At 42.4% G+C, this 18,120-nt stretch overlaps 1 protein-coding gene across 6 annotated transcripts in view; it reads left to right on the top strand.

Annotated features, from left to right (window-relative positions):
* FRY (FRY microtubule binding protein) overlaps positions 1-18,120 on the top strand; it is a 499,640-nt gene that overhangs the window by 260,069 nt on the left and 221,451 nt on the right. For all 6 annotated transcript variants that reach the window (XM_008273531.5, XM_089304252.1, XM_002720581.6 and 3 more), the window contains one exon: positions 11,525-11,724. In XM_008273531.5, the coding sequence (XP_008271753.4) occupies positions 11,605-11,724 (120 nt within the window). In that variant the 5' untranslated portion in view covers positions 11,525-11,604. The remainder of the gene's footprint in view (positions 1-11,524; positions 11,725-18,120) is intronic.

Genomic DNA, 18,120 nt, shown 5'->3' with positions numbered 1-18,120 from the left:
TGGCCCAAGTACCTGGACCCCTGCCAACCACATGGGAGACCCGGATGGAAGTCCAGGCTCCTGGCTTCTGCCTGACCCCAGCCTGGACTTTTACAGGTGTTTGGGGAGTAAACCAGTGGATGAAACATCTCTCTCTCAGCCTTTAAAATAAAATGAATAAATAAATCCAAAAAGAACACTAGGCAAGGACTCTGGAGCCCGGGTGGTATCAGTTCCCAAGGTCACACAGAGCTACACTGGCACTCAGAACTTTGACTGCAGGGTCAATGTTCTTTCCACTGTATTTTGCCTACAAAGCACTAACTTTGTTGTGGCAGCTACAAAGTTATCAGTTTTTCTGTAGGCAAATGAAATTGAAAACAATTTTTTCAACTGGATTAGTTGTTCTCCTTTGCTTTCCTATTTACTTACACTGCTGGTGTCAGGATATGGTCTGTGCCAGCAGCTCTGGCATTGCCTGGAAACTGGTGAGAAACGCACATGACCCAGCCCCACCCTAGACCCTGACCCAGACTCAGGGACCCAGCCTCCCAGGTGACTCCCAGCTGCTAAAGATTCTGAACACCAAGGACTCCCGTTGTAAGTCAGCCAATCTTCTTAAAGTAAACACCAGACGATCAGAGGTCTTGTCCATTTGATCCCAAGTGTTGAATTCATGGAGTTAAAACGTATGCAGTTTTGCTGCATAAAATGAGCCAATAGTGGAGGAAAATTAAAAGGAGAAGAAAATGAGAGCGGGGTAGGGGGAGGGGTCAGAGAGGGACACGTGACGGAGGGCAGTTTGTCAGTTCTATGGGGAGAGAAAGGAAGTTGAAATTCAGGATTATCCTGCCTCTAGCAGGTTATTCGATCTCCTTTTGATGAAAAAGGACCTTGAAATGTCAGTGTAACCTCATCTTCCTTTGCTCACAGATCTTGGCAGCTGTTCTTGCAGGCGCTGATGACAGTACCTACTTTGAAAATCAGGGAAAGCCCGTGTAGTTGCATCTTAGGGGATGACAGACATTTATAAAGGAAGCCACTGAAGCGTTACTGTCATTCTCTAAGATAAAATATGGGAAGGCAGAGGAAGAGAAAAAAAATAACAGGGCAGCACTCCCTGCTCACTTTCTCTTCATCAAACTGCTTCGCTCTCTCCAAGGCATTTAGTCTTTGGGAAAACAAAGACAAAATGGTTTTGAGATGGACTCAGGTGGAAAGAAACAAAAACTGGGTCTTCAAGTGCCCTGGCCCCTTGTTAGGATGATGGGCAGGTAATGGTTATATCATCAATGCAGCCAGAAAAGGATAGTGTCTGAATCTTCCTAAGATGTGTCATTAATCAGATTTCGTCTACTTGTTCTGGATCTCAGTGCTTGATCTTTGCACTCTCAGCCTTTTCCAAAGCCCTTGAATGGCTAGAAGGCTCTTTTTAGTTCAAGTGGGCAGGAAGTCAGGTGCGAGGAGCACCTTGGCCCGAGGATACATTGATCTAGAAGAACTCTATCTCTAGGACACCTCATTCTCCAAAGCACATTTATATTTTATTTTTGCCATCCCCTGAAGTCCCAAAATTAGCTTATGCCAAAGCAAAATCTGTAGATAAGGCAGCTTATTCAATCTTTATCATAAATAACTGGCTTGGTTTTGTTTTGTTTTGTTTTTTAAAGGAGACTTTCTTTTTTAAAGATTAACTTATTGATTTGAAAAGCAAGAAGGAGAGAGGGAAGGTGGGAGGAAAATAGAAATCTCCCATCCACTGGTTCATTCCCCAACTGCCCAAAGCAGGGAACCAGGAACTCCACCCAGCTCTCCCAGATGGATGGCAGGAGGCCATGTTCCTGGGCTATCATCTGCTACCTCCTCGGAGCTCTTGCAGAACGCTAGATGGGAAGCACAGAACAGCTGAGACTCAATGCAGGCACGCTGATACTAGGATGCAGGTGTCCTAAGTGGTAGCATAACCCACTGTGCCACGATGCCCACCCCAGCTGTATTAAAAAAAAAAAAACCACAGGTGGGAATCTTCTGTGATACCACTGCAACAACAAGTGGTGACTGTGTAAAAGACAGAATAAACATGCAACGGAGCATCATGCAGCCTTCAAGAAGGCAGCTCTTCAATATGCAACACATGGCTGACCTTGAAGGCATGATGCTACGTGGATAAACTAGTCACAGGAGGGCAATATTGCATGATTCCACTTATAGAAAGTCTCTAAAATAGACACATTCATAGGATCCAAGAATAGAATGGGCATTGCCAGGGACCGGAGGTGAGGGGTGACGCGAAGTGGACATAAAGTTTCAGGTGAGCAAGGTGAAGGAGCTGCAGGGGCTGCTGCACAATACCACGACCAGCAGCAACGGCTGTGCACTTAGGAGTCGGCGGGAGAATCTACTTCATGGTAGGTGTGCTTGCCTCGATTACATACATTTTTTTTTTTTTTGACAGGCAGAGTGGACAGTGAGAGAGAGAGACAGAGAGAAAGGTCTTCCTTCTCCGTTGGTTCACCCCTCAATGGCCACTAAGGCCGGCACATCGCGCTGATCCGATGGCAGGAGCTAGGTGCTTCTCCTAGTCTCCCATGGGGTGCAGGGCCCAAGCACTTGGGCCATCCTCCACTGCCTTCCCAGGCCACAGCAGAGAGCTGGCCTGGAAGAGGGGCAACCGGGACAGAATCCGGCACCCCGACCGGGACTAGAACCCAGTATGCCGGTGCCACAGGCGGAGGATTAGCCTATTGAGCCGCAGTGCTGGCCAGATTAAATACATTTTTAAAAGACTGGGAAGCTTATGAGATAGCAGACAGATAGGGGTTCAGATCTTGGGTTGACTCCTTGGTGACTTTGCGTGGATGACTTAATGCCTCTGAACCTGCGTGCTCTTGTGTGTGATGGGAGACTGTTTGGCCTTCTAGGATTAAAGATAGCCCCTGAAATTTGAAGGAACACAATTTGGGGACTGTGGGAGAGTTACATTGAGTAAGAGGAAGGAAGAATGTATTTAACCCATACAAAGAAGAGAAACATTTCACATGACCAGAATTTTACGGAAATGAATTAAGCAAAAGTAAATGTACCATTGGGTATGTTTTTCTTCCAAGGCAAAAAAAAAAGTTTCTTTCTTTCTTTTTTTGGACCTGATATTCTTTTCTTGGTTTACTTCAAAGAATGTAAAATTACTTAAGGATTGTCCATCACTTTGTTAAGTAATCTTTTTTTAGTTGCTCAAACTAATTGTTTCTTCTTATCCCAGAATTTTCCGTTTCTTAATAATGTTCCTCAGGGGAAAATAATTCTTTCTGTCATGTTAGGAGGATTTTTTTTCTTTTTACTCTAATTTTCTTTGCATGCCTTCAAGGTGTCTGGTCATTTTGAGTGTTTGCAGCTCCTTTTAACATACCATTTCTTAAGTGCCCTCATAAATGCACTAGTAGACAGTTTATTATTGCTCTAAACACAGTGTGACCTGTTCCCACAGTAGCTGCGTCATCTTTCGTGTGTTATGTTTTATGAAATGTTCCTGTAATACCAGTAAACAAAATAAGTCTTACAGGAAGAGGGATTTGGGGGGCAAGTGTGAGCCTAAATCAAGACCCTCTAGCCTGTAGTAATTAAATCTGGCCCTCGGAATGAGCAAAATGCATCAGGTACTGAAAACTGGCAAAGTGCGTAACTTACATCCAACTGTGAACAAAGAAGTCTCATAAATTTCCTTTTTTGTTGTAAAGTGAGGTTACATTAATCTCCAGAAAGTGACCATTAGTTACCACATAGACTCTCGGGGTCTTTTAAACATGATTTTTAAAATTTCCTGTGCTTGGGGTCAAACTCCAGTAGTGGGAGCATCAGAAAGGGCGTTCAGTGGTTTTGAAAAACTGGCTCTGTTCACATCTGTCTTTGTAAGCTGGTAAAAAAGCTGGCAAAACAGCCCTGTCTTCCAAGGAGTATGGTGTGGAGGGAAGCAGAGAGGCTGTGTGACTACTGAGCATTTTTTTTTTTATTAAAATTCCCATCTCGATGCAAGCTGGCACACAGATAGGAGACAGGCCAAAGGGACGGATCTGAAAAGTGTTGCTGCCCCTGCCAGGTGCGTCTGGATTTTCTCACACCCCAAGAATATATGCAGCCTTCGTTTCTCTCGGAAGCAGCCCCAAACAGTGGCAACTGAATGCCCTGGGCAAGTAGGGGAGAGCAGGTTCCTCCTCCAACCACTTGTTCTACTTAACTTTTCATTTTTGTAGACTTGGTTGCAGTGTGACCTGTGTGTGTGTGTGTGTGTGTGTGTGTATAGAACAGTTGCTGTTACCCCACCTTAGTACAATGTAAGTTCCTATAACGCAGGAGTCATTAGCTGTGTTCAGTGCTCACTTCCCAGTAGCTAGAACAGTGCCTTGTTTGCTAGATTCTGGTTGAAATGAATGAATGAATGAATGAGTAATGAATGATGGCCTCTAAGGAGAGATGATGTTATCTCTCTGAAAATATAACGGAAAAACCAATTGTTTCCCTGCAACATTCACTGCCACTATTAGCCTCTAGGGCTCTTATGTGAAGAAAATCAGGTTAGTGTTTCATTTCTTTTCAAGTGTCAATTTCAGTGTTGCTGCTTGTATTGATGATGCTGCAGTTAGGAAACTAGTCCTTCCTGGAAATGTTGGTAGCTCAGGGAAATCGTACCGAACTTCTGAGACCGCTGAGAGCAGGCAGCCTACAACTTAAAGTGTCAGTGAAATTGGGGGAAAAAATAGAATTATGTTCAAAAGGTCATTGTGTGGCCAGAAATAGATCTACTAAAGAGGAAATGAATGGGACCTAGAAGCCTAAAACAGACTCCTTGAATATTAGGGACTAGACTCTGCTTACTATAAATAATAGAGAACACAAAATACCTCCTAAAGCCACCCAGCAAAATCAAAAAGGAAAAGAATTTGGAATAAAAATAATGAAAAAACATCAGCAAAATTCATTTAGAAGAAAGAAGTGGAGAAAAAGCAGAACATGTTTAATCTAAGGAGAAAACATCAATGAGAAAGTATAAACAGGCAAATTTCAAAAGGATTCAGTGATGAGAACCCTAATTAGTAGATGAAATAATGCCCTTCCCTTGTACCTCACCTCAGTGCCCTCCCCAGGAGCACTGTTTGGATGACTTTTCAGGGCATCCAAGCCATTATGTGAGACTAGAAAGATGGGATAAGGGGCCGGCACCGTGGCGCAGTAGGTTAATCCTCCGCCTGCAGCGCCGGCATCCCATATGGGCATCGGTTCTAGTCCCAGATGTTCCTCTTCCAGTCCAGCTCTCTGCCAATGGCCTGGGAAAGCAGAGGAAGATGACCCAAGTGCTTGGGCCTCTGCACCTGCATAGGAGACCCAGAAGAAGCTCCTGGCTCCTGGCTTTGGATCAGCCCAGCTTTGGCCATTGCAGCCATTTGGGGAGTGAACCAGTGGATGGAAGACCTTTCTCTCTGTCTCTCTCTTTCTCTCTGTCTGTAACTCTACCTCTAAAATAAATAAGTAAATTCTTAAAAAAAAAAAAAAAAGATGGGATGAAGAAAAAAGGAGAACAAAGACAGCTGAAGCTAAAAACTTGATCACATGGATGCCTCTAGAAGTGGCTAAAAGAGGTATAATCTAGGTGTGCTTTACCACAATTCAAAGTAAATAAGAATATATTTGCTTAAAAATAATATATCCTATGCAAGAAATTATTATTTTTGTAGATGTTTTAAATTTATGTAAAAGGCAGATTGACAGAAAGGGAGAGACAGAGAGAGCTCTTCCATCCACTGGTTCCCTCTCTAAATGCCTGCGACAGCCAAGAATGAGCCGAGCTGAAGCAAAGAGGCCTGTACTCCATCTGGGTCACCAATGTGGATGCAGGGAATCAAGCAATGGGGACATAAAATGCTGCCTTCTGGGATGCACATTAGCAAGAAGCTGAGGCAGAACCCAATCCCAGGAACTCTGATACAGGAGTGGACATCCCAGACAGTGCCTTAACCCATTGTGCCACAACACCTACCCATAACCAAGAAATTTAAATAGCAGTTTTTAATACAGCAAATTATTCCTTCAGCAACTATGAGGGTACTTATAAAAGTTTATAGATAAGCAGAACTGGAAAAATAAGTTTGTTTTGGTGCAATGAAAAATTTAAAAAAGAAGCAAATTTTTGTTACATAATATGCATTTTCCATGAGCTTTTTGGAGACCCCCTGGAAGATGAGATTAAAATGACTTGTCAGGACTCTCTCACAGCAAGGGATCTAGATTTCCACAGACCCAGCATAAAGAGAAAGCTGACCCTAGCTCGGGGCAGCTGGGTGGTACTGGAAAGGTGGAAGGAAAGGTCCCAGCCCAGACCCAGCCAGGTGGTGAGGAGATATTGACCCTGACCTTGAAGGGTAGGCACATGTGCTTGTCAGGCAGGGCAAAGAGTAAGGAAAGAGCACTAAGTCCCATTACTGCCTGCCTTTGCAAAGCTGAAAATGGGGCCTAAGTATGACTGTTACAGAATGCACGTTTTGTTTTGTTTTTTACAATCAAAGGCAAATTTCAGTTTAAAATCAGACCCATGAATAGATTTAATTCTTTTTCTTAAAAAAGATTTATTTATTTTGTTTGTTTTATTCAAAAGGCAGAGCAACAGAGAGAGAGAGAGAGAGAGAGAGAGAGAGATCATCCGTCCACTGGTTTACCTCCCAAATGGCCACAATAGCCCAGGCTGGGCAAGGATGAAGCTAGGAGTCAGGAACTCCATCGAAGTCTCCCATGTGGGTGGGCAGAGGCCCAAGGAGCTGGGTCATATTCTGCTGCCTTCCCAGGTGCACAGTATCAGCACAGCCAGGACTAGAAACAGCACTCTTGTTTGCTATGCAGATTTCACATGCAGCAACTTAATCCACTTGTACTACAGCGCCTGCCTGTAGATTTAAGTCTTGAGAGCTGCCTTCTTAGGGGCCATGGATTTATTCCTGTTAAACACTAGGAAAAAAAACTTAAATGATTTTAAAATGAAAGACTTTCGGGAATTTATATCAATCTGTTTCCCACTTATTTTTACCTTTCTGTGAGCCTCAGGGTCATCACCAAAAACATGAATTGTGGCCAAATGCTGGATCAATGCCTCTATCCTGTGAGACCAGTAGGTTCAGGCAACTGCGTTTTTTAAGTTCTGGGAGCTTTCTAGGTTATGCCATTCTCTGTCTCTTCTGCTGCCGCTGGTGTTTCTCCCATAGGAGTTATACCTCTTCCTTAGAACTTTCTGTTTTCAGACCCTCAGTGTCCCTCTGTATCCATTGGGGACTGGCTTCCAGAGCCCTGAAGATCCCCAAATCCATTGATGATCCAGTCCCTTGTACAAAATGCTGTAGGAGTTGCATAGAACCTGTGCAATTGTCCCATATACTTTAAATATCCCTAGTTTACCTATAGCTAGTACAGTGCAAATACTATGGAAATTGTTGCTACACTGTGTAGGAGATAGGGAAAAATTCTGTACCTGTTGAGTACAGACATTGTTTTTTAGAATATTTTTGATACACAGTTGGTTGAATCTATGGATGTAGAACCCTCAGATACACAGGCCAGCTGTGTTGTAAACTTGGAAACTACACACACTGTCTAAGTTAGGTACAGGTTAAAAGCAAACACATGCAGGCCGGCACCGCAGCTCAGTAGGCTAATCCTCCGCCTTGCGGCACCAGCACCCCGGGTTCTAGTCCCGGTCGGGGCACCGGATTCTGTCCCGGTTGCCCCTCTTCCAGGCCAGCTCTCTGCTGTGGCCAGGAGTGCAGTGGAGGATGGCCCCAGTGCTTGGGCCCTGCACCCCATGGGAGACCAGAAGAAGCACCTGGCTCCTGCCATCGGATCAGCGTAGTGCACCGGCCGCAGCACGCCGGCCGCGGCGGCCATTGGAGGGTGAACCAATGGAAAAAAGGAAGACCTTTCTCTCTGTCTCTCTCACTGTCCACTCTGCCTGTCAAAAAAAAAAAAAAAAAAAAAATGCTCCATCAGGATCTAAAGATGGCAATGTTCTAATGTGTAGACTCGTATAGACTTTGTCACTCAATTTTGATGCTCAAGGACCATGAATTTGTTGGCTCTCAACTCTGTTGTCAGCAGATAACTGCATTCCTGAAAGTCACCATGTCACGATGTTTAGTTTTGAAAGTTTTCCTGACAGAAGTGTAGGATTTGTTATGAATGAATGATGGTAGGATGAAGAAGAGCTACTGAAACTTGAGAGAGGGTCAGGTTCAAGGACACTTGCCCCATTACCCGTCTCTGTGTCACCATCTGCCCAGTTGATCTGTGTGCAAAGGACGGATAGGCACGGTCTGCCTCAGTCATGCTCTGATCCGGTGCAGGGCTCTGCCAGGATAGAATAGTTCCAGCTCACGCAAGCTGTCCACGCAGTCCTTTGTCAGCACAAAGAGATCTGGCTTCGAAGTACAGGTGCGCAAGTTTTTTGTTGTTTTTTTTTTTTTTTTTTTTACAAAAGCACTGAATTTCTTTGACCTTTGAAATGGAAGACGCGTCTGAGGGAATGTCCTGGTGTCTGAATTTCAGCTACCAGATTCAAAACACAGCCTGTGGGAGGATTCTGGTGAAAATTCTGACTACACTTGTGGCTTTTGGGCCCCGGGGCCCTGTGATTATGAATCCATTCTTAAATTGTACATTCCATCAGCCCCATTATTGCTGTCTCCTAGAAATGGATTCAGTCTTGTGGAACAGCAAAGATGATACGAAGTTGTACTTCTAGTGGACGTTTTAGGTTCAATATTCTAGTCTCTGTGGCGTGATACCCTTGATACGTTAGGAACTGACGTGTCTTGCTGAGAGTTAGGGTCTGGAGGCCTTCCACTTCCACAAGGTGCCTGCACCAAGAGAGTACGAGGCAAAGCAGAGGAGTGGCCAGGATTTAATTTTCATCACCTGATTTTTGATTTGTGCCTCCAGAATCAACAGCAGCTTTTAGTAAGCTGTTCCCAGTGCCATCTAATGAATGGCTCTTGCACTGCACATACTGCACCTGGTTTATTTTTAAAGATTTTTGTTTTATTTATTTGAAAGGCAGAGTTACAGAGAGAGATGGAGACAGAAGCAGAGACAGAGAGATCTTCCCTCCACTGGTTTACTCCTCAGATGACCACAGTGGCCAGGACTAGGCCGTGCAAAAACCAGGAGCCTAGAACTCCACCCATGTGGGTGGCAGGAGTGCGAACATCTTCTGTTGCCTTCTCAGCCACATTCGCAGGCAGCCGGATCAAAGTAGAGCAGCTGGGACTGGAATCTGTGCCCCTATGGGACGCTGGGTGTCACAGGTGGTGGCTTAACCCGCAATGCCGCAGCACCAGCCCTGTCCCTGTTCCTGAAGCCCCTGGTGTACTGACTCCCCGTGAATGACTCAGACCCCAGAAATAAAGTAAGATGCTATTTCTAGCTAAGAAGGAGATTTCTTATCTCTGTACAGGCTCCATGTCCGTGGATTCAGCCGTCCTCAGATCAAACATACTCAGAGAAAGAAAAAAAAGCCAAGTATGCTGAACATGTACAGACATTGTTCCCTAAGCAATGTAACAATTATTTACATGGCATTCACCTTACATCAGTACTCTAAGTCATCCTGAGATGTGTAAAGAGGGACAGCTGTGTTACATTTGGGAAGTACAGTCGTGACACAGAACGCTTAAAGGATCCAGCTAGAAGGCTATGTAATTCCGTTAGACTCGGAGTGCCAACTCCCAGTGATAGGAGAGGATTCTGTGAGGCTAGAGGAAGGGTGGGGACAGAACGGGACAAGCAGGAAGGCTTACATGAGAATAGTGTGCTCAGGGGCCATTCAGGGCAGCAGCAAGACTTGGACATAGGGTCCAGGAAAACTGCTGAAGGCACCCTCGAAACCAAGCCTATGTGTGTGAGGCCTGAGGATGACCATTTAGGCTTCCTGACAGTTTTGAGCAAAATAGTGTTACGATGAATGCCATGCAGAAGGCAGATTAGTTTTGTGTGTAAATGAGATGGGATAACGTCAGCCAAGAGGCTCCTTTCATAATCTGCTCATAGATTGCCATAGACCTCGGCTAGGCTGTGGCAGATGAAAGTGGTAGCGTAAGAAGAACTTGGCATACAGCACGTTCTATGGCTGTGACTTGACAGCCCATATTATTGCCTTGTAGTGGTAGTTGAGACCTGGAGGGATCCTCCAGAAAGACGGAATCCTTCCACTGTGTGTCAGGTTAGATGAATTGGAGAGGAGGAGGAGGTAGGAATGATAAGGGAGAATCATCCACATAACACTTCGGAATGTGTGTGTGAGTCAATAAAAGAAACAAGGTACGTGTGTGTGTGCCTCTCTCAGCATTGGGCTGGACCTAGAAACAGGGTAGAGAAACCACTGCTTGTAGTTTCCAGAATGCTGCTCAGCTTTCTTGTCGAACTTGGTGTCCCGTTTGTTGTCAGTGACATCACCATCCTCTTACTTTCCAAACCAGCAACTTCCAGACTGGAAATTCCCTTTTATCTTGATTCTTTTCCTTGATCTCTGTATCCAATCACCTGGAAATACTTTCTCTCTCTCTTTAAAGTCCATTTTATCATGATCCTGTCCTCAGCATCCTCTTAACACCTCTATCCTAAGTCTCCTTGCAGTTAGATTTCTTTCACTGGGCATTGATATCTGGCCATCTTACAAATACCTGGGTGGAGGCAGGTGGTGTGTGCTAGAATTTAATGTGTCAAAGTATTGTAAAAAAAAATTAAAAAGTACTGAGACATGAAATTTGCTTTTATAGACAAAATTTTTTTGTAGTAACTGTCTAAAACATTTGGCTAACTCCATTGCATTCGACATGGAAGCCGCTCCCCAGAGGCCCTGGTGTCTGCCACTGTGCAAGATGTAACCTAGAGATTCTGCACATTTTATAAAAGATGAAGAAGCGCATCTCAACGTGAACCAAGTGTGGTGAGGGTGAAAAGTGAAACCCACACTTGGATGGCAGAGGCAAGGCACTGCCTGAGGCTTCTGTATTTCAAGACGTGGATCCCTTTCTGGAACAAGAGCCAATAGAGCTTCTGAAAGTTGGGTTTTGGAGAGTTGTGGAAAAAAAAAAAAACAGAGTCTTTTCCATTTTATTAGTAATCAACGAGCTCCTGACAGTAAGAAAACCTGGACAAGATATGACTTCCTTCTCATATAAATTATCTTAGTCCATTTTCCTGGTACATAAAAAAAATGATGCCCCAAATATCTTAAATATGGTTGGACTTACCAGCGACACAGTAAACTTAAATATAATTTACCTGAAGCAGCATGGTCATCAGAAGGATTTTGATTAAATGTGGTGTAATGCTAATCTAATGTAATCAAAATAACTAAACTCTGATACCGTTTCTAAAGGATAAAGCTAGGTTGTGAGATTAAGTATGACATTCTTGATATGATTCATATCCTTATGTTTATGGTGTAATGCAACCCATCTGAATATTCATGATGTTATTTTCAGCCAGTAAGAACATCCGTTCTGTTTTTCAGCTTCTCCAGTTGGCAACGGTTATATCAAGCCGCCAGTTCCACCTGCTTCTGGCACACACAAGGAGAAAGGGCCGCCAACCATGTTACCCATCAGCGTGGACCCAGACAGCAAACCAGGAGAATATGTCCTCAAGAGCTTATTCGTCAACTTCACCACTCAGGCTGAGCGCAAGATTCGCATCATCATGGCAGAGCCCCTGGTGAGTGTGTGCCACAAAACCCACCCCTTTCTCCATCTATCAATGCACTGAATGCAGTCAGTTCTCTGTGTCCATAGGTTTCACATCTGTGGATTCATCCAGCTGCAGACCAGAAATCTTAGGGGTAAAATTGTATTTATAGTAAAGAATTCCAGACTTTCTTTCTTGTCATTATTCCCTATTCCCTGAGTAGTACAATACAACAATGATTTTCATGGAATTCACGTGCACTGGGTATTTTAAATCATCTAGAGAGGACTTAAGGTTTATGGGAAGATATGTACAGGTTCAGTGAAAATACTATGACCTTGTATTTGAAAGATTTGAGGGTCCGGCCGGCGCCGCGGCTCACTAGGCTAATCCTCCGCCTAGCGGCGCCGGCACACCGGGTTCTAGTCCCGGTCGGGGCACCGGATTCTGTCCCGGTTGCCCCTCTTCCAGGCCAGCTCTCTGCTGTGGCCAGGGAGTGCAGTGGAGGATGGCCCAGGTGCTTGGGCCCTGCACCCCATGGGAGACCAGGAAAAGCACCTGGCTCCTGGCTCCTGCCATCGGATCAGCGCGGTGCGCCGGTCGCATCGCGCTGGCCGCGGCGGCCATTGGAGGGTGAACCAACGGCAAAGGAAGACCTTTCTCTCTGTCTCTCTCTCTCTCACTGTCCACTCTGCCTGTCAAAAAAATAAATAAATAAAAAAAAAAAAAGAAAAAGAAAAAAAAAAAAAAAAAAAAGAAAGATTTGAGGGTCCAAGGGCAAACTCTAGCCCCAGAGATGCCAAAGGATAACTGAATACAAGACTTGACCACTGTCACAAAAGGTGGATTGCTTTTCTCCTAATTTGCGAAGATTGTTTTTTTAAATAAAGATCATTGGTAACTTAAAAAAAAAAATAAGTTCCTGATTTAAGAGGAAAAAAATTGAGGATTAATGACTTTAAACCAATCTTCAGCACATACAATTCAATGGCATAACTCACTGCTGCATTTCCAACTAAATAATTTAACAAGAATGAATATAAATCATAGAAAAATTGTATTCAGAGTTCTTGATGTATGTAAGGACACATGGAATAGTAGGATTGAAAGATAAAATGTGGTCTCCCATGAACTTTCTGAAGATGTGTATATACATTAGGCAGACTCTTTTGTCCTATTTTTAAAGTAAATAAGGAGGGTGGGGGAAGAGTCATCATTCCTTAAGTAGCTGCCTAGACTTTTCAACTTGAGATCAGAGGGCTCTCTGTACCCTGTTGTCGGAGGAAGTGTGTTGGGGAGTGGTTCAGAAACACCACTTTGACTGCTAAAAACTGGATGACGGGGGAATTTTGCCTCACCTCTAAGTCTCTTACTAGACAGATGAGACCCTTGGACATCTGGGCTTTCTTTGCAGATGTTTGTGCTGGAGTGTAAGGTGTGTGTCAGCCTGATGTTAATTGCTCTAGCAGGGCTGTAAGGAGGCTGAATCACCAAAGGACAATCCGGAAGGAAGAGAATGCAATTGGTAGATTCAGATTACAATACTTGTTTTCTGACCTTGGGGGAGCCGCACACAATAAGAAAAAAGAAAGGAATTTAGAGTGACAGCTGTTTCTGGGAAGCCAGGCTTTGTACCTCCTGTGGGGATATACCAAGGCAATGAGGAGATAATGAGAGGATTGCTTTACAAAATCATAGGTTGAAATAAGTAAGTGCAATATTGGTGAGCCCACAATACGGGTCTGTGGAAATATGTAACACACAATGCACATTATCTGTTAAAAGTGACCTTTTTAAGCTTGATTAATGGTTGTTAAGTTGTACAAGAAAGAGACCTGATGTTGTATTGGACAGGAGGATAACTCTACATAATGATAATGTACTACTACATATTTTTCTAAAACAAAAGAGTTAAGGGATTTCAAATTTTTAAAAAAGATTTATTTATTTATTTGAAAGTCAGAGTTACACAGAGAGAGAAGCAGAGGCAACGAGGGAGAGGTCTTCTAACTGCTGGTTCACTCCCCAATTGCCCGCAGCTGGAGCTGCACCCATCTGAAGCCAGGAGCCTCCTCCGAATCTCCCACGTGGGTGCAGGGCCCCAAAGACTTGGGCCATCCTCTACTGCTTTCCCAGGCCATAACAGAGAGCTGGATTGGAAGTGGAGCACCTGGGACTTGAACTGGTGCCCATCACCTGGGATGCTGGCACTAGAGGCAGTGGTTTTACCCACTATGCCACAGCACCGGCCCCTCAAATGTTTCATCATAAAGAAATGATTAATGTTTGAGGAAATGGATTTGTTTTATCTTTACTTAATACATGTGTCACAACACCAAAGGTACCCCATAAATACATGCACTTTTTCTATATCAGTTTAAAATCAAATACTTTTTAAATGACCTTTATAACAATCACAACTTAAGGTTTGGAAGTCAATATTCAAGAACTTTTCTGCTAAATATGTTTACCTCAGGGTTACTACTTTGCTCTTTAAAGTTTTTGTTAGATCAATGGGAGTTATCTCTATGCATTCTACTTATAAAATTCCATACATTTATTGAATTTCTGTAACTATGAGTATTTTTTCTTATTTTTACAGTTTAAATCATTTAAATTTATTCTTAGTACAGTACCTGTTTTTCCATTCACTCATATTCTCGTACTTCTGCTACAGTTACTGACAACAATGGCTAATATTTATGGTCTACCTCCTGTGTCTCATGCACTATGCTTGACTTCTCATCTCCCTGAATCATCCCAGTGACACTGGGTAGGCAATATTTATACCCTGTTAACAGACAGGGGAGGTTGGCACAGAGAGGGGGAAGTAATTGCCCAAGGTCACAGGGTGCTGACGTGAATTGAAGCTAGGTAACTTCAGCCCATCCATGAACCACTCTACACTCCCTGGCCAGGCTTTGCATGGTTATGGTCATGTGGAGATAGCTTTGGTCCCTTTTGACACTTACACAGGGCCCTTCTGTAACTCGAGTCAGCCAAGTCAGGTGCCTGAATTCCTATTGCCCAGAACAGCGCTGATCCTTGGAAACCCTGGCTTGATGAGGCAGCAAGGACTCCTCTCCAGGTGGAGGCAGGGAAGGAAGCTGCTCCTGGTCCACAGCTTGTGGGGGAGTGCAGGGTGGAGAGAGCGGTGCAACACAGTTATGATTCATTTCATTCCTTGCCACTGGAGAAGCGCTGGAGTGGCAAGTGTCTCTGACATTGTGTATCCTCATGAATTTTCCTGAGGAACTGAGAAAGTTGTACGAAGGTTGAAAGAGATGTTTAAAAGGCTGCATCCTTACTCTTGTTGTGCCATCTATATTTTCACAGTAAATACTGGTATTTAAGAGTTCAGAAAGTAACATAGTTTGGGACTTTATCTTTGCTCGTCGTGAACTATGTTAATGTGGCATGATTTCTTCTTGGCGTCAACATTACATCTGAAATACTCACATGTACCGTAGCAGTCTTTTAATTAGAGGTAGATATTTTTGCTCCTTTCTTTGACACAAGTTAAACATTTCCAAAAAAAAAAAAAGAAAAAAACTGAAGGGGCAGGTGCTGTGGTGCAATGGATTAAGCTGCCATCTGCAGTACAGGCATCCCATATGGATGCCGCTTTACATCCCGTCTGCTCCACTTCTAATCCAGCTCCCTGCTAATGCGCCTGGGAAAGCAGTAGAAGATGGCCCATGTATTTGGACCCCTCCACCCAGGTGGAAGACCCAGAAGAAGCTCCTGGCTCCTGACTTCAGCCTGGCCCAGTGCCAGCCATTGCAGCCATTTGGGTAGTGAATCAGCAGACGGAAGATCTCTCTGTCTTTCTCCTTCTTGCTCTCTCTGTAATTCTGCCTTTCAAATAAATAAATAAATCTTAAAAAAAAAAAAAAAACTTGATAATAGGTCTAAGTCCCCTTCATCAGCAAATCTTTACTGGTTACCTACTGTGAGAGATTTGGCTAGATATTCACGAAACATGCTTGGTGGTATGAGCTGACAAAATGTATTCAGTCAATTCTTAGTCTTGTTGCTTTTAATTAAGATAGACTGTTCATTCTCCCCTGGAATTTGGTAGATATATAAACTTCGGTGCCACATCCATTTCTTGTCTGTTGAAAAATGCTTGGAAATTTTTTGTCCTTTATGGCTTATTTATAGGACAATAGATGTAAGTGACTTCTATGGCCTGTTACTTAATTCTAAAAGTACAAATATACATTTGGCACTTCTTGCTAGCAAGAAGTGTTATTTTTTGATGTATGTGCAGATAATTTAAGGTGAATTCTAATAAATGTTCCCTACCATTTGTCTTGTCCAGTAGCTTCATTTTATAAGATTAAATGGTTCAAACTGATTGTATGTTGGTTTGCATCAAATTACTAAAGTATAATCTCTTATTAGTATAACTAAAGCTTGAGATAGCAAAGATAATTTTCAAACGTTTGTATGTATACATTTATGATTTTAGTGCTACTCAGGAATCTGTATTTTTCAGTTTTACGTTTGGAAGACAGATTCAGAATTCCACACTGGTTAGATAGATGGTATGCAACAAGTACAACATTAAATTAAAGTTTAGAGTTTTATTTGTGACTTTTCAATATCCAAATCCCTATATTATTGGGGGAGGGAAGGACAGTAAATATAAAAGTTTCTGCCAACACAAATTTTGGACTTTTTTCTTTCTGCATATCTTTGTAAACATCTTTCACTTGTGCAGCGGTATTGCACTTTGTACCCAAAAGAGGCTCAGGTCATATTCATTAATATTGATGGGTAACTCAGTAATTCAATTCTATTTTTATTGCTTCATGAGGACATTTGATAGCATTTGCTCTTGTCCAGTCATACCAATTATTTCCCCTTTCCCAAGCAAACTGTTCTAAATAATCCAAATGGCGCCATCTGTGTATTTTTTGTTTATTTTTAAAAAATGACATAATGGATATGATTTTTTTCTTGCATCCTATCCCTTGCCTATGGTTTAAATTTTCTCCTTCTCAAAGTACATCATTTTTTTAGCTCATTAAGAGTCAATGAATGGCAAGTCACTTCAATTTACGTATGTAAATGTCTTTATTTCTCCCTCATTTGTCAGTGATGGATTAACTGCACATCAGACTCAGAGTTGACATTCACTCTTCCTCTAGACTTTTGAAGTAACATTTCATGGCATTGCCTCTGTCATTGTTGAAATGTCTTTGGTTGGTTTCTTATTTCTTTGTGAATTACTTACTTTTTCCCCTTTTGCTTTTATGATTTTTTTTGTCTTTGGTGTCCCGCAGTTTTATTACACTGTGTTTGGAAGTAGATTTATATTTGTTTTCCTGTTGCAGGTGCTTGTGCTTCTTGAATTGGGCATTTATGTCTTCCTTCAATTCAGAAAAATTCTTAGCTATTCACTATGTGAATATTGTCATTTCTTTACTTTCCCTCTTCTCTTTTTCTAGAACCCCTCTCAGATGTATACTTGACCTTCTCATGCTATGTTAAATACTTTCTTATTCTTCTTTTATGATTTATACACCTTTGTTTATTGCCACTGCATTCTGGGAAATTTTCTTATATCTGTCTTTTAATTCATAATATTCTCTTGGGTTATGTCTAATCTGTTGTTTAACACTCAATTTTTGTAAATTTGATTATTATTTTTTTAAAAGAGCTCTCTTTTAAAACTTATTTTTATTTTTTAATTGTATTTTGTTCCTCTCTTAACTGTTGAAATCTTTACTTACTATATACTAAATTGATCTACTGTATATAAAGATAATTAAAAATGAATCTTGATATGAATGGGATGGGAGAGGGAGTGGGAGATGGGATGGTTGCAGGTGGGAGGGAGGATATGGGAGGGGAAAGCCACTATAATCCAAAAGTTGTACTTTGGAAATTTATATATTTTTTTTAAAAAGTTCATGATTTTTGTTTCATGGCTTCAATCACCTTAAAAATATTTTTTTCTGTTTTCTTGTAGACTACTGTTCTATTATATATCTATTTGGGGGCCTGTAGTTCTATTTGTGTAGGCTAACTTTTGCCTGTGGTAAATTGTTGTCCATGTACTTTGAAAATATTCATGTGAATTCTTTAATGGGACTTACTTTCCTGTGCGTCTTCCTGCAGCCATGGGTGTGTGTTGCTTCTCCAGCATGGCTCTGCTTGTGTGTCTTTATGTTGCCCCAGAGTTATCACTGTTTGGAGCTCATATTCTTTTGCTTCTTGGCTCTCTGCACCTGGCAGGTAAAATAAATATAAACCCCAAGCTCACCTAAAACCTTAGCCAGTGGTTTCAAATTCCTTATGAATATTTTTTTTCCTTGTTTTTGCTTAGAACTTAGGCAGAGGCCTCTGGAATATCTTCCATTTTCTGTGCTAGGGGATAGATTTTTCTTTGTCCAATATTCCTTTGGAACCAAACTT

Source organism: Oryctolagus cuniculus, chromosome 9 (genome assembly GCF_051225735.1).
Source record: "Oryctolagus cuniculus isolate XC-2025 breed Fujian yellow rabbit chromosome 9, ASM5122573v1, whole genome shotgun sequence".
Classification (NCBI taxonomy): domain Eukaryota; kingdom Metazoa; phylum Chordata; class Mammalia; order Lagomorpha; family Leporidae; genus Oryctolagus; species Oryctolagus cuniculus.
This window is presented reverse-complemented; position numbering and strand designations above follow the sequence as displayed.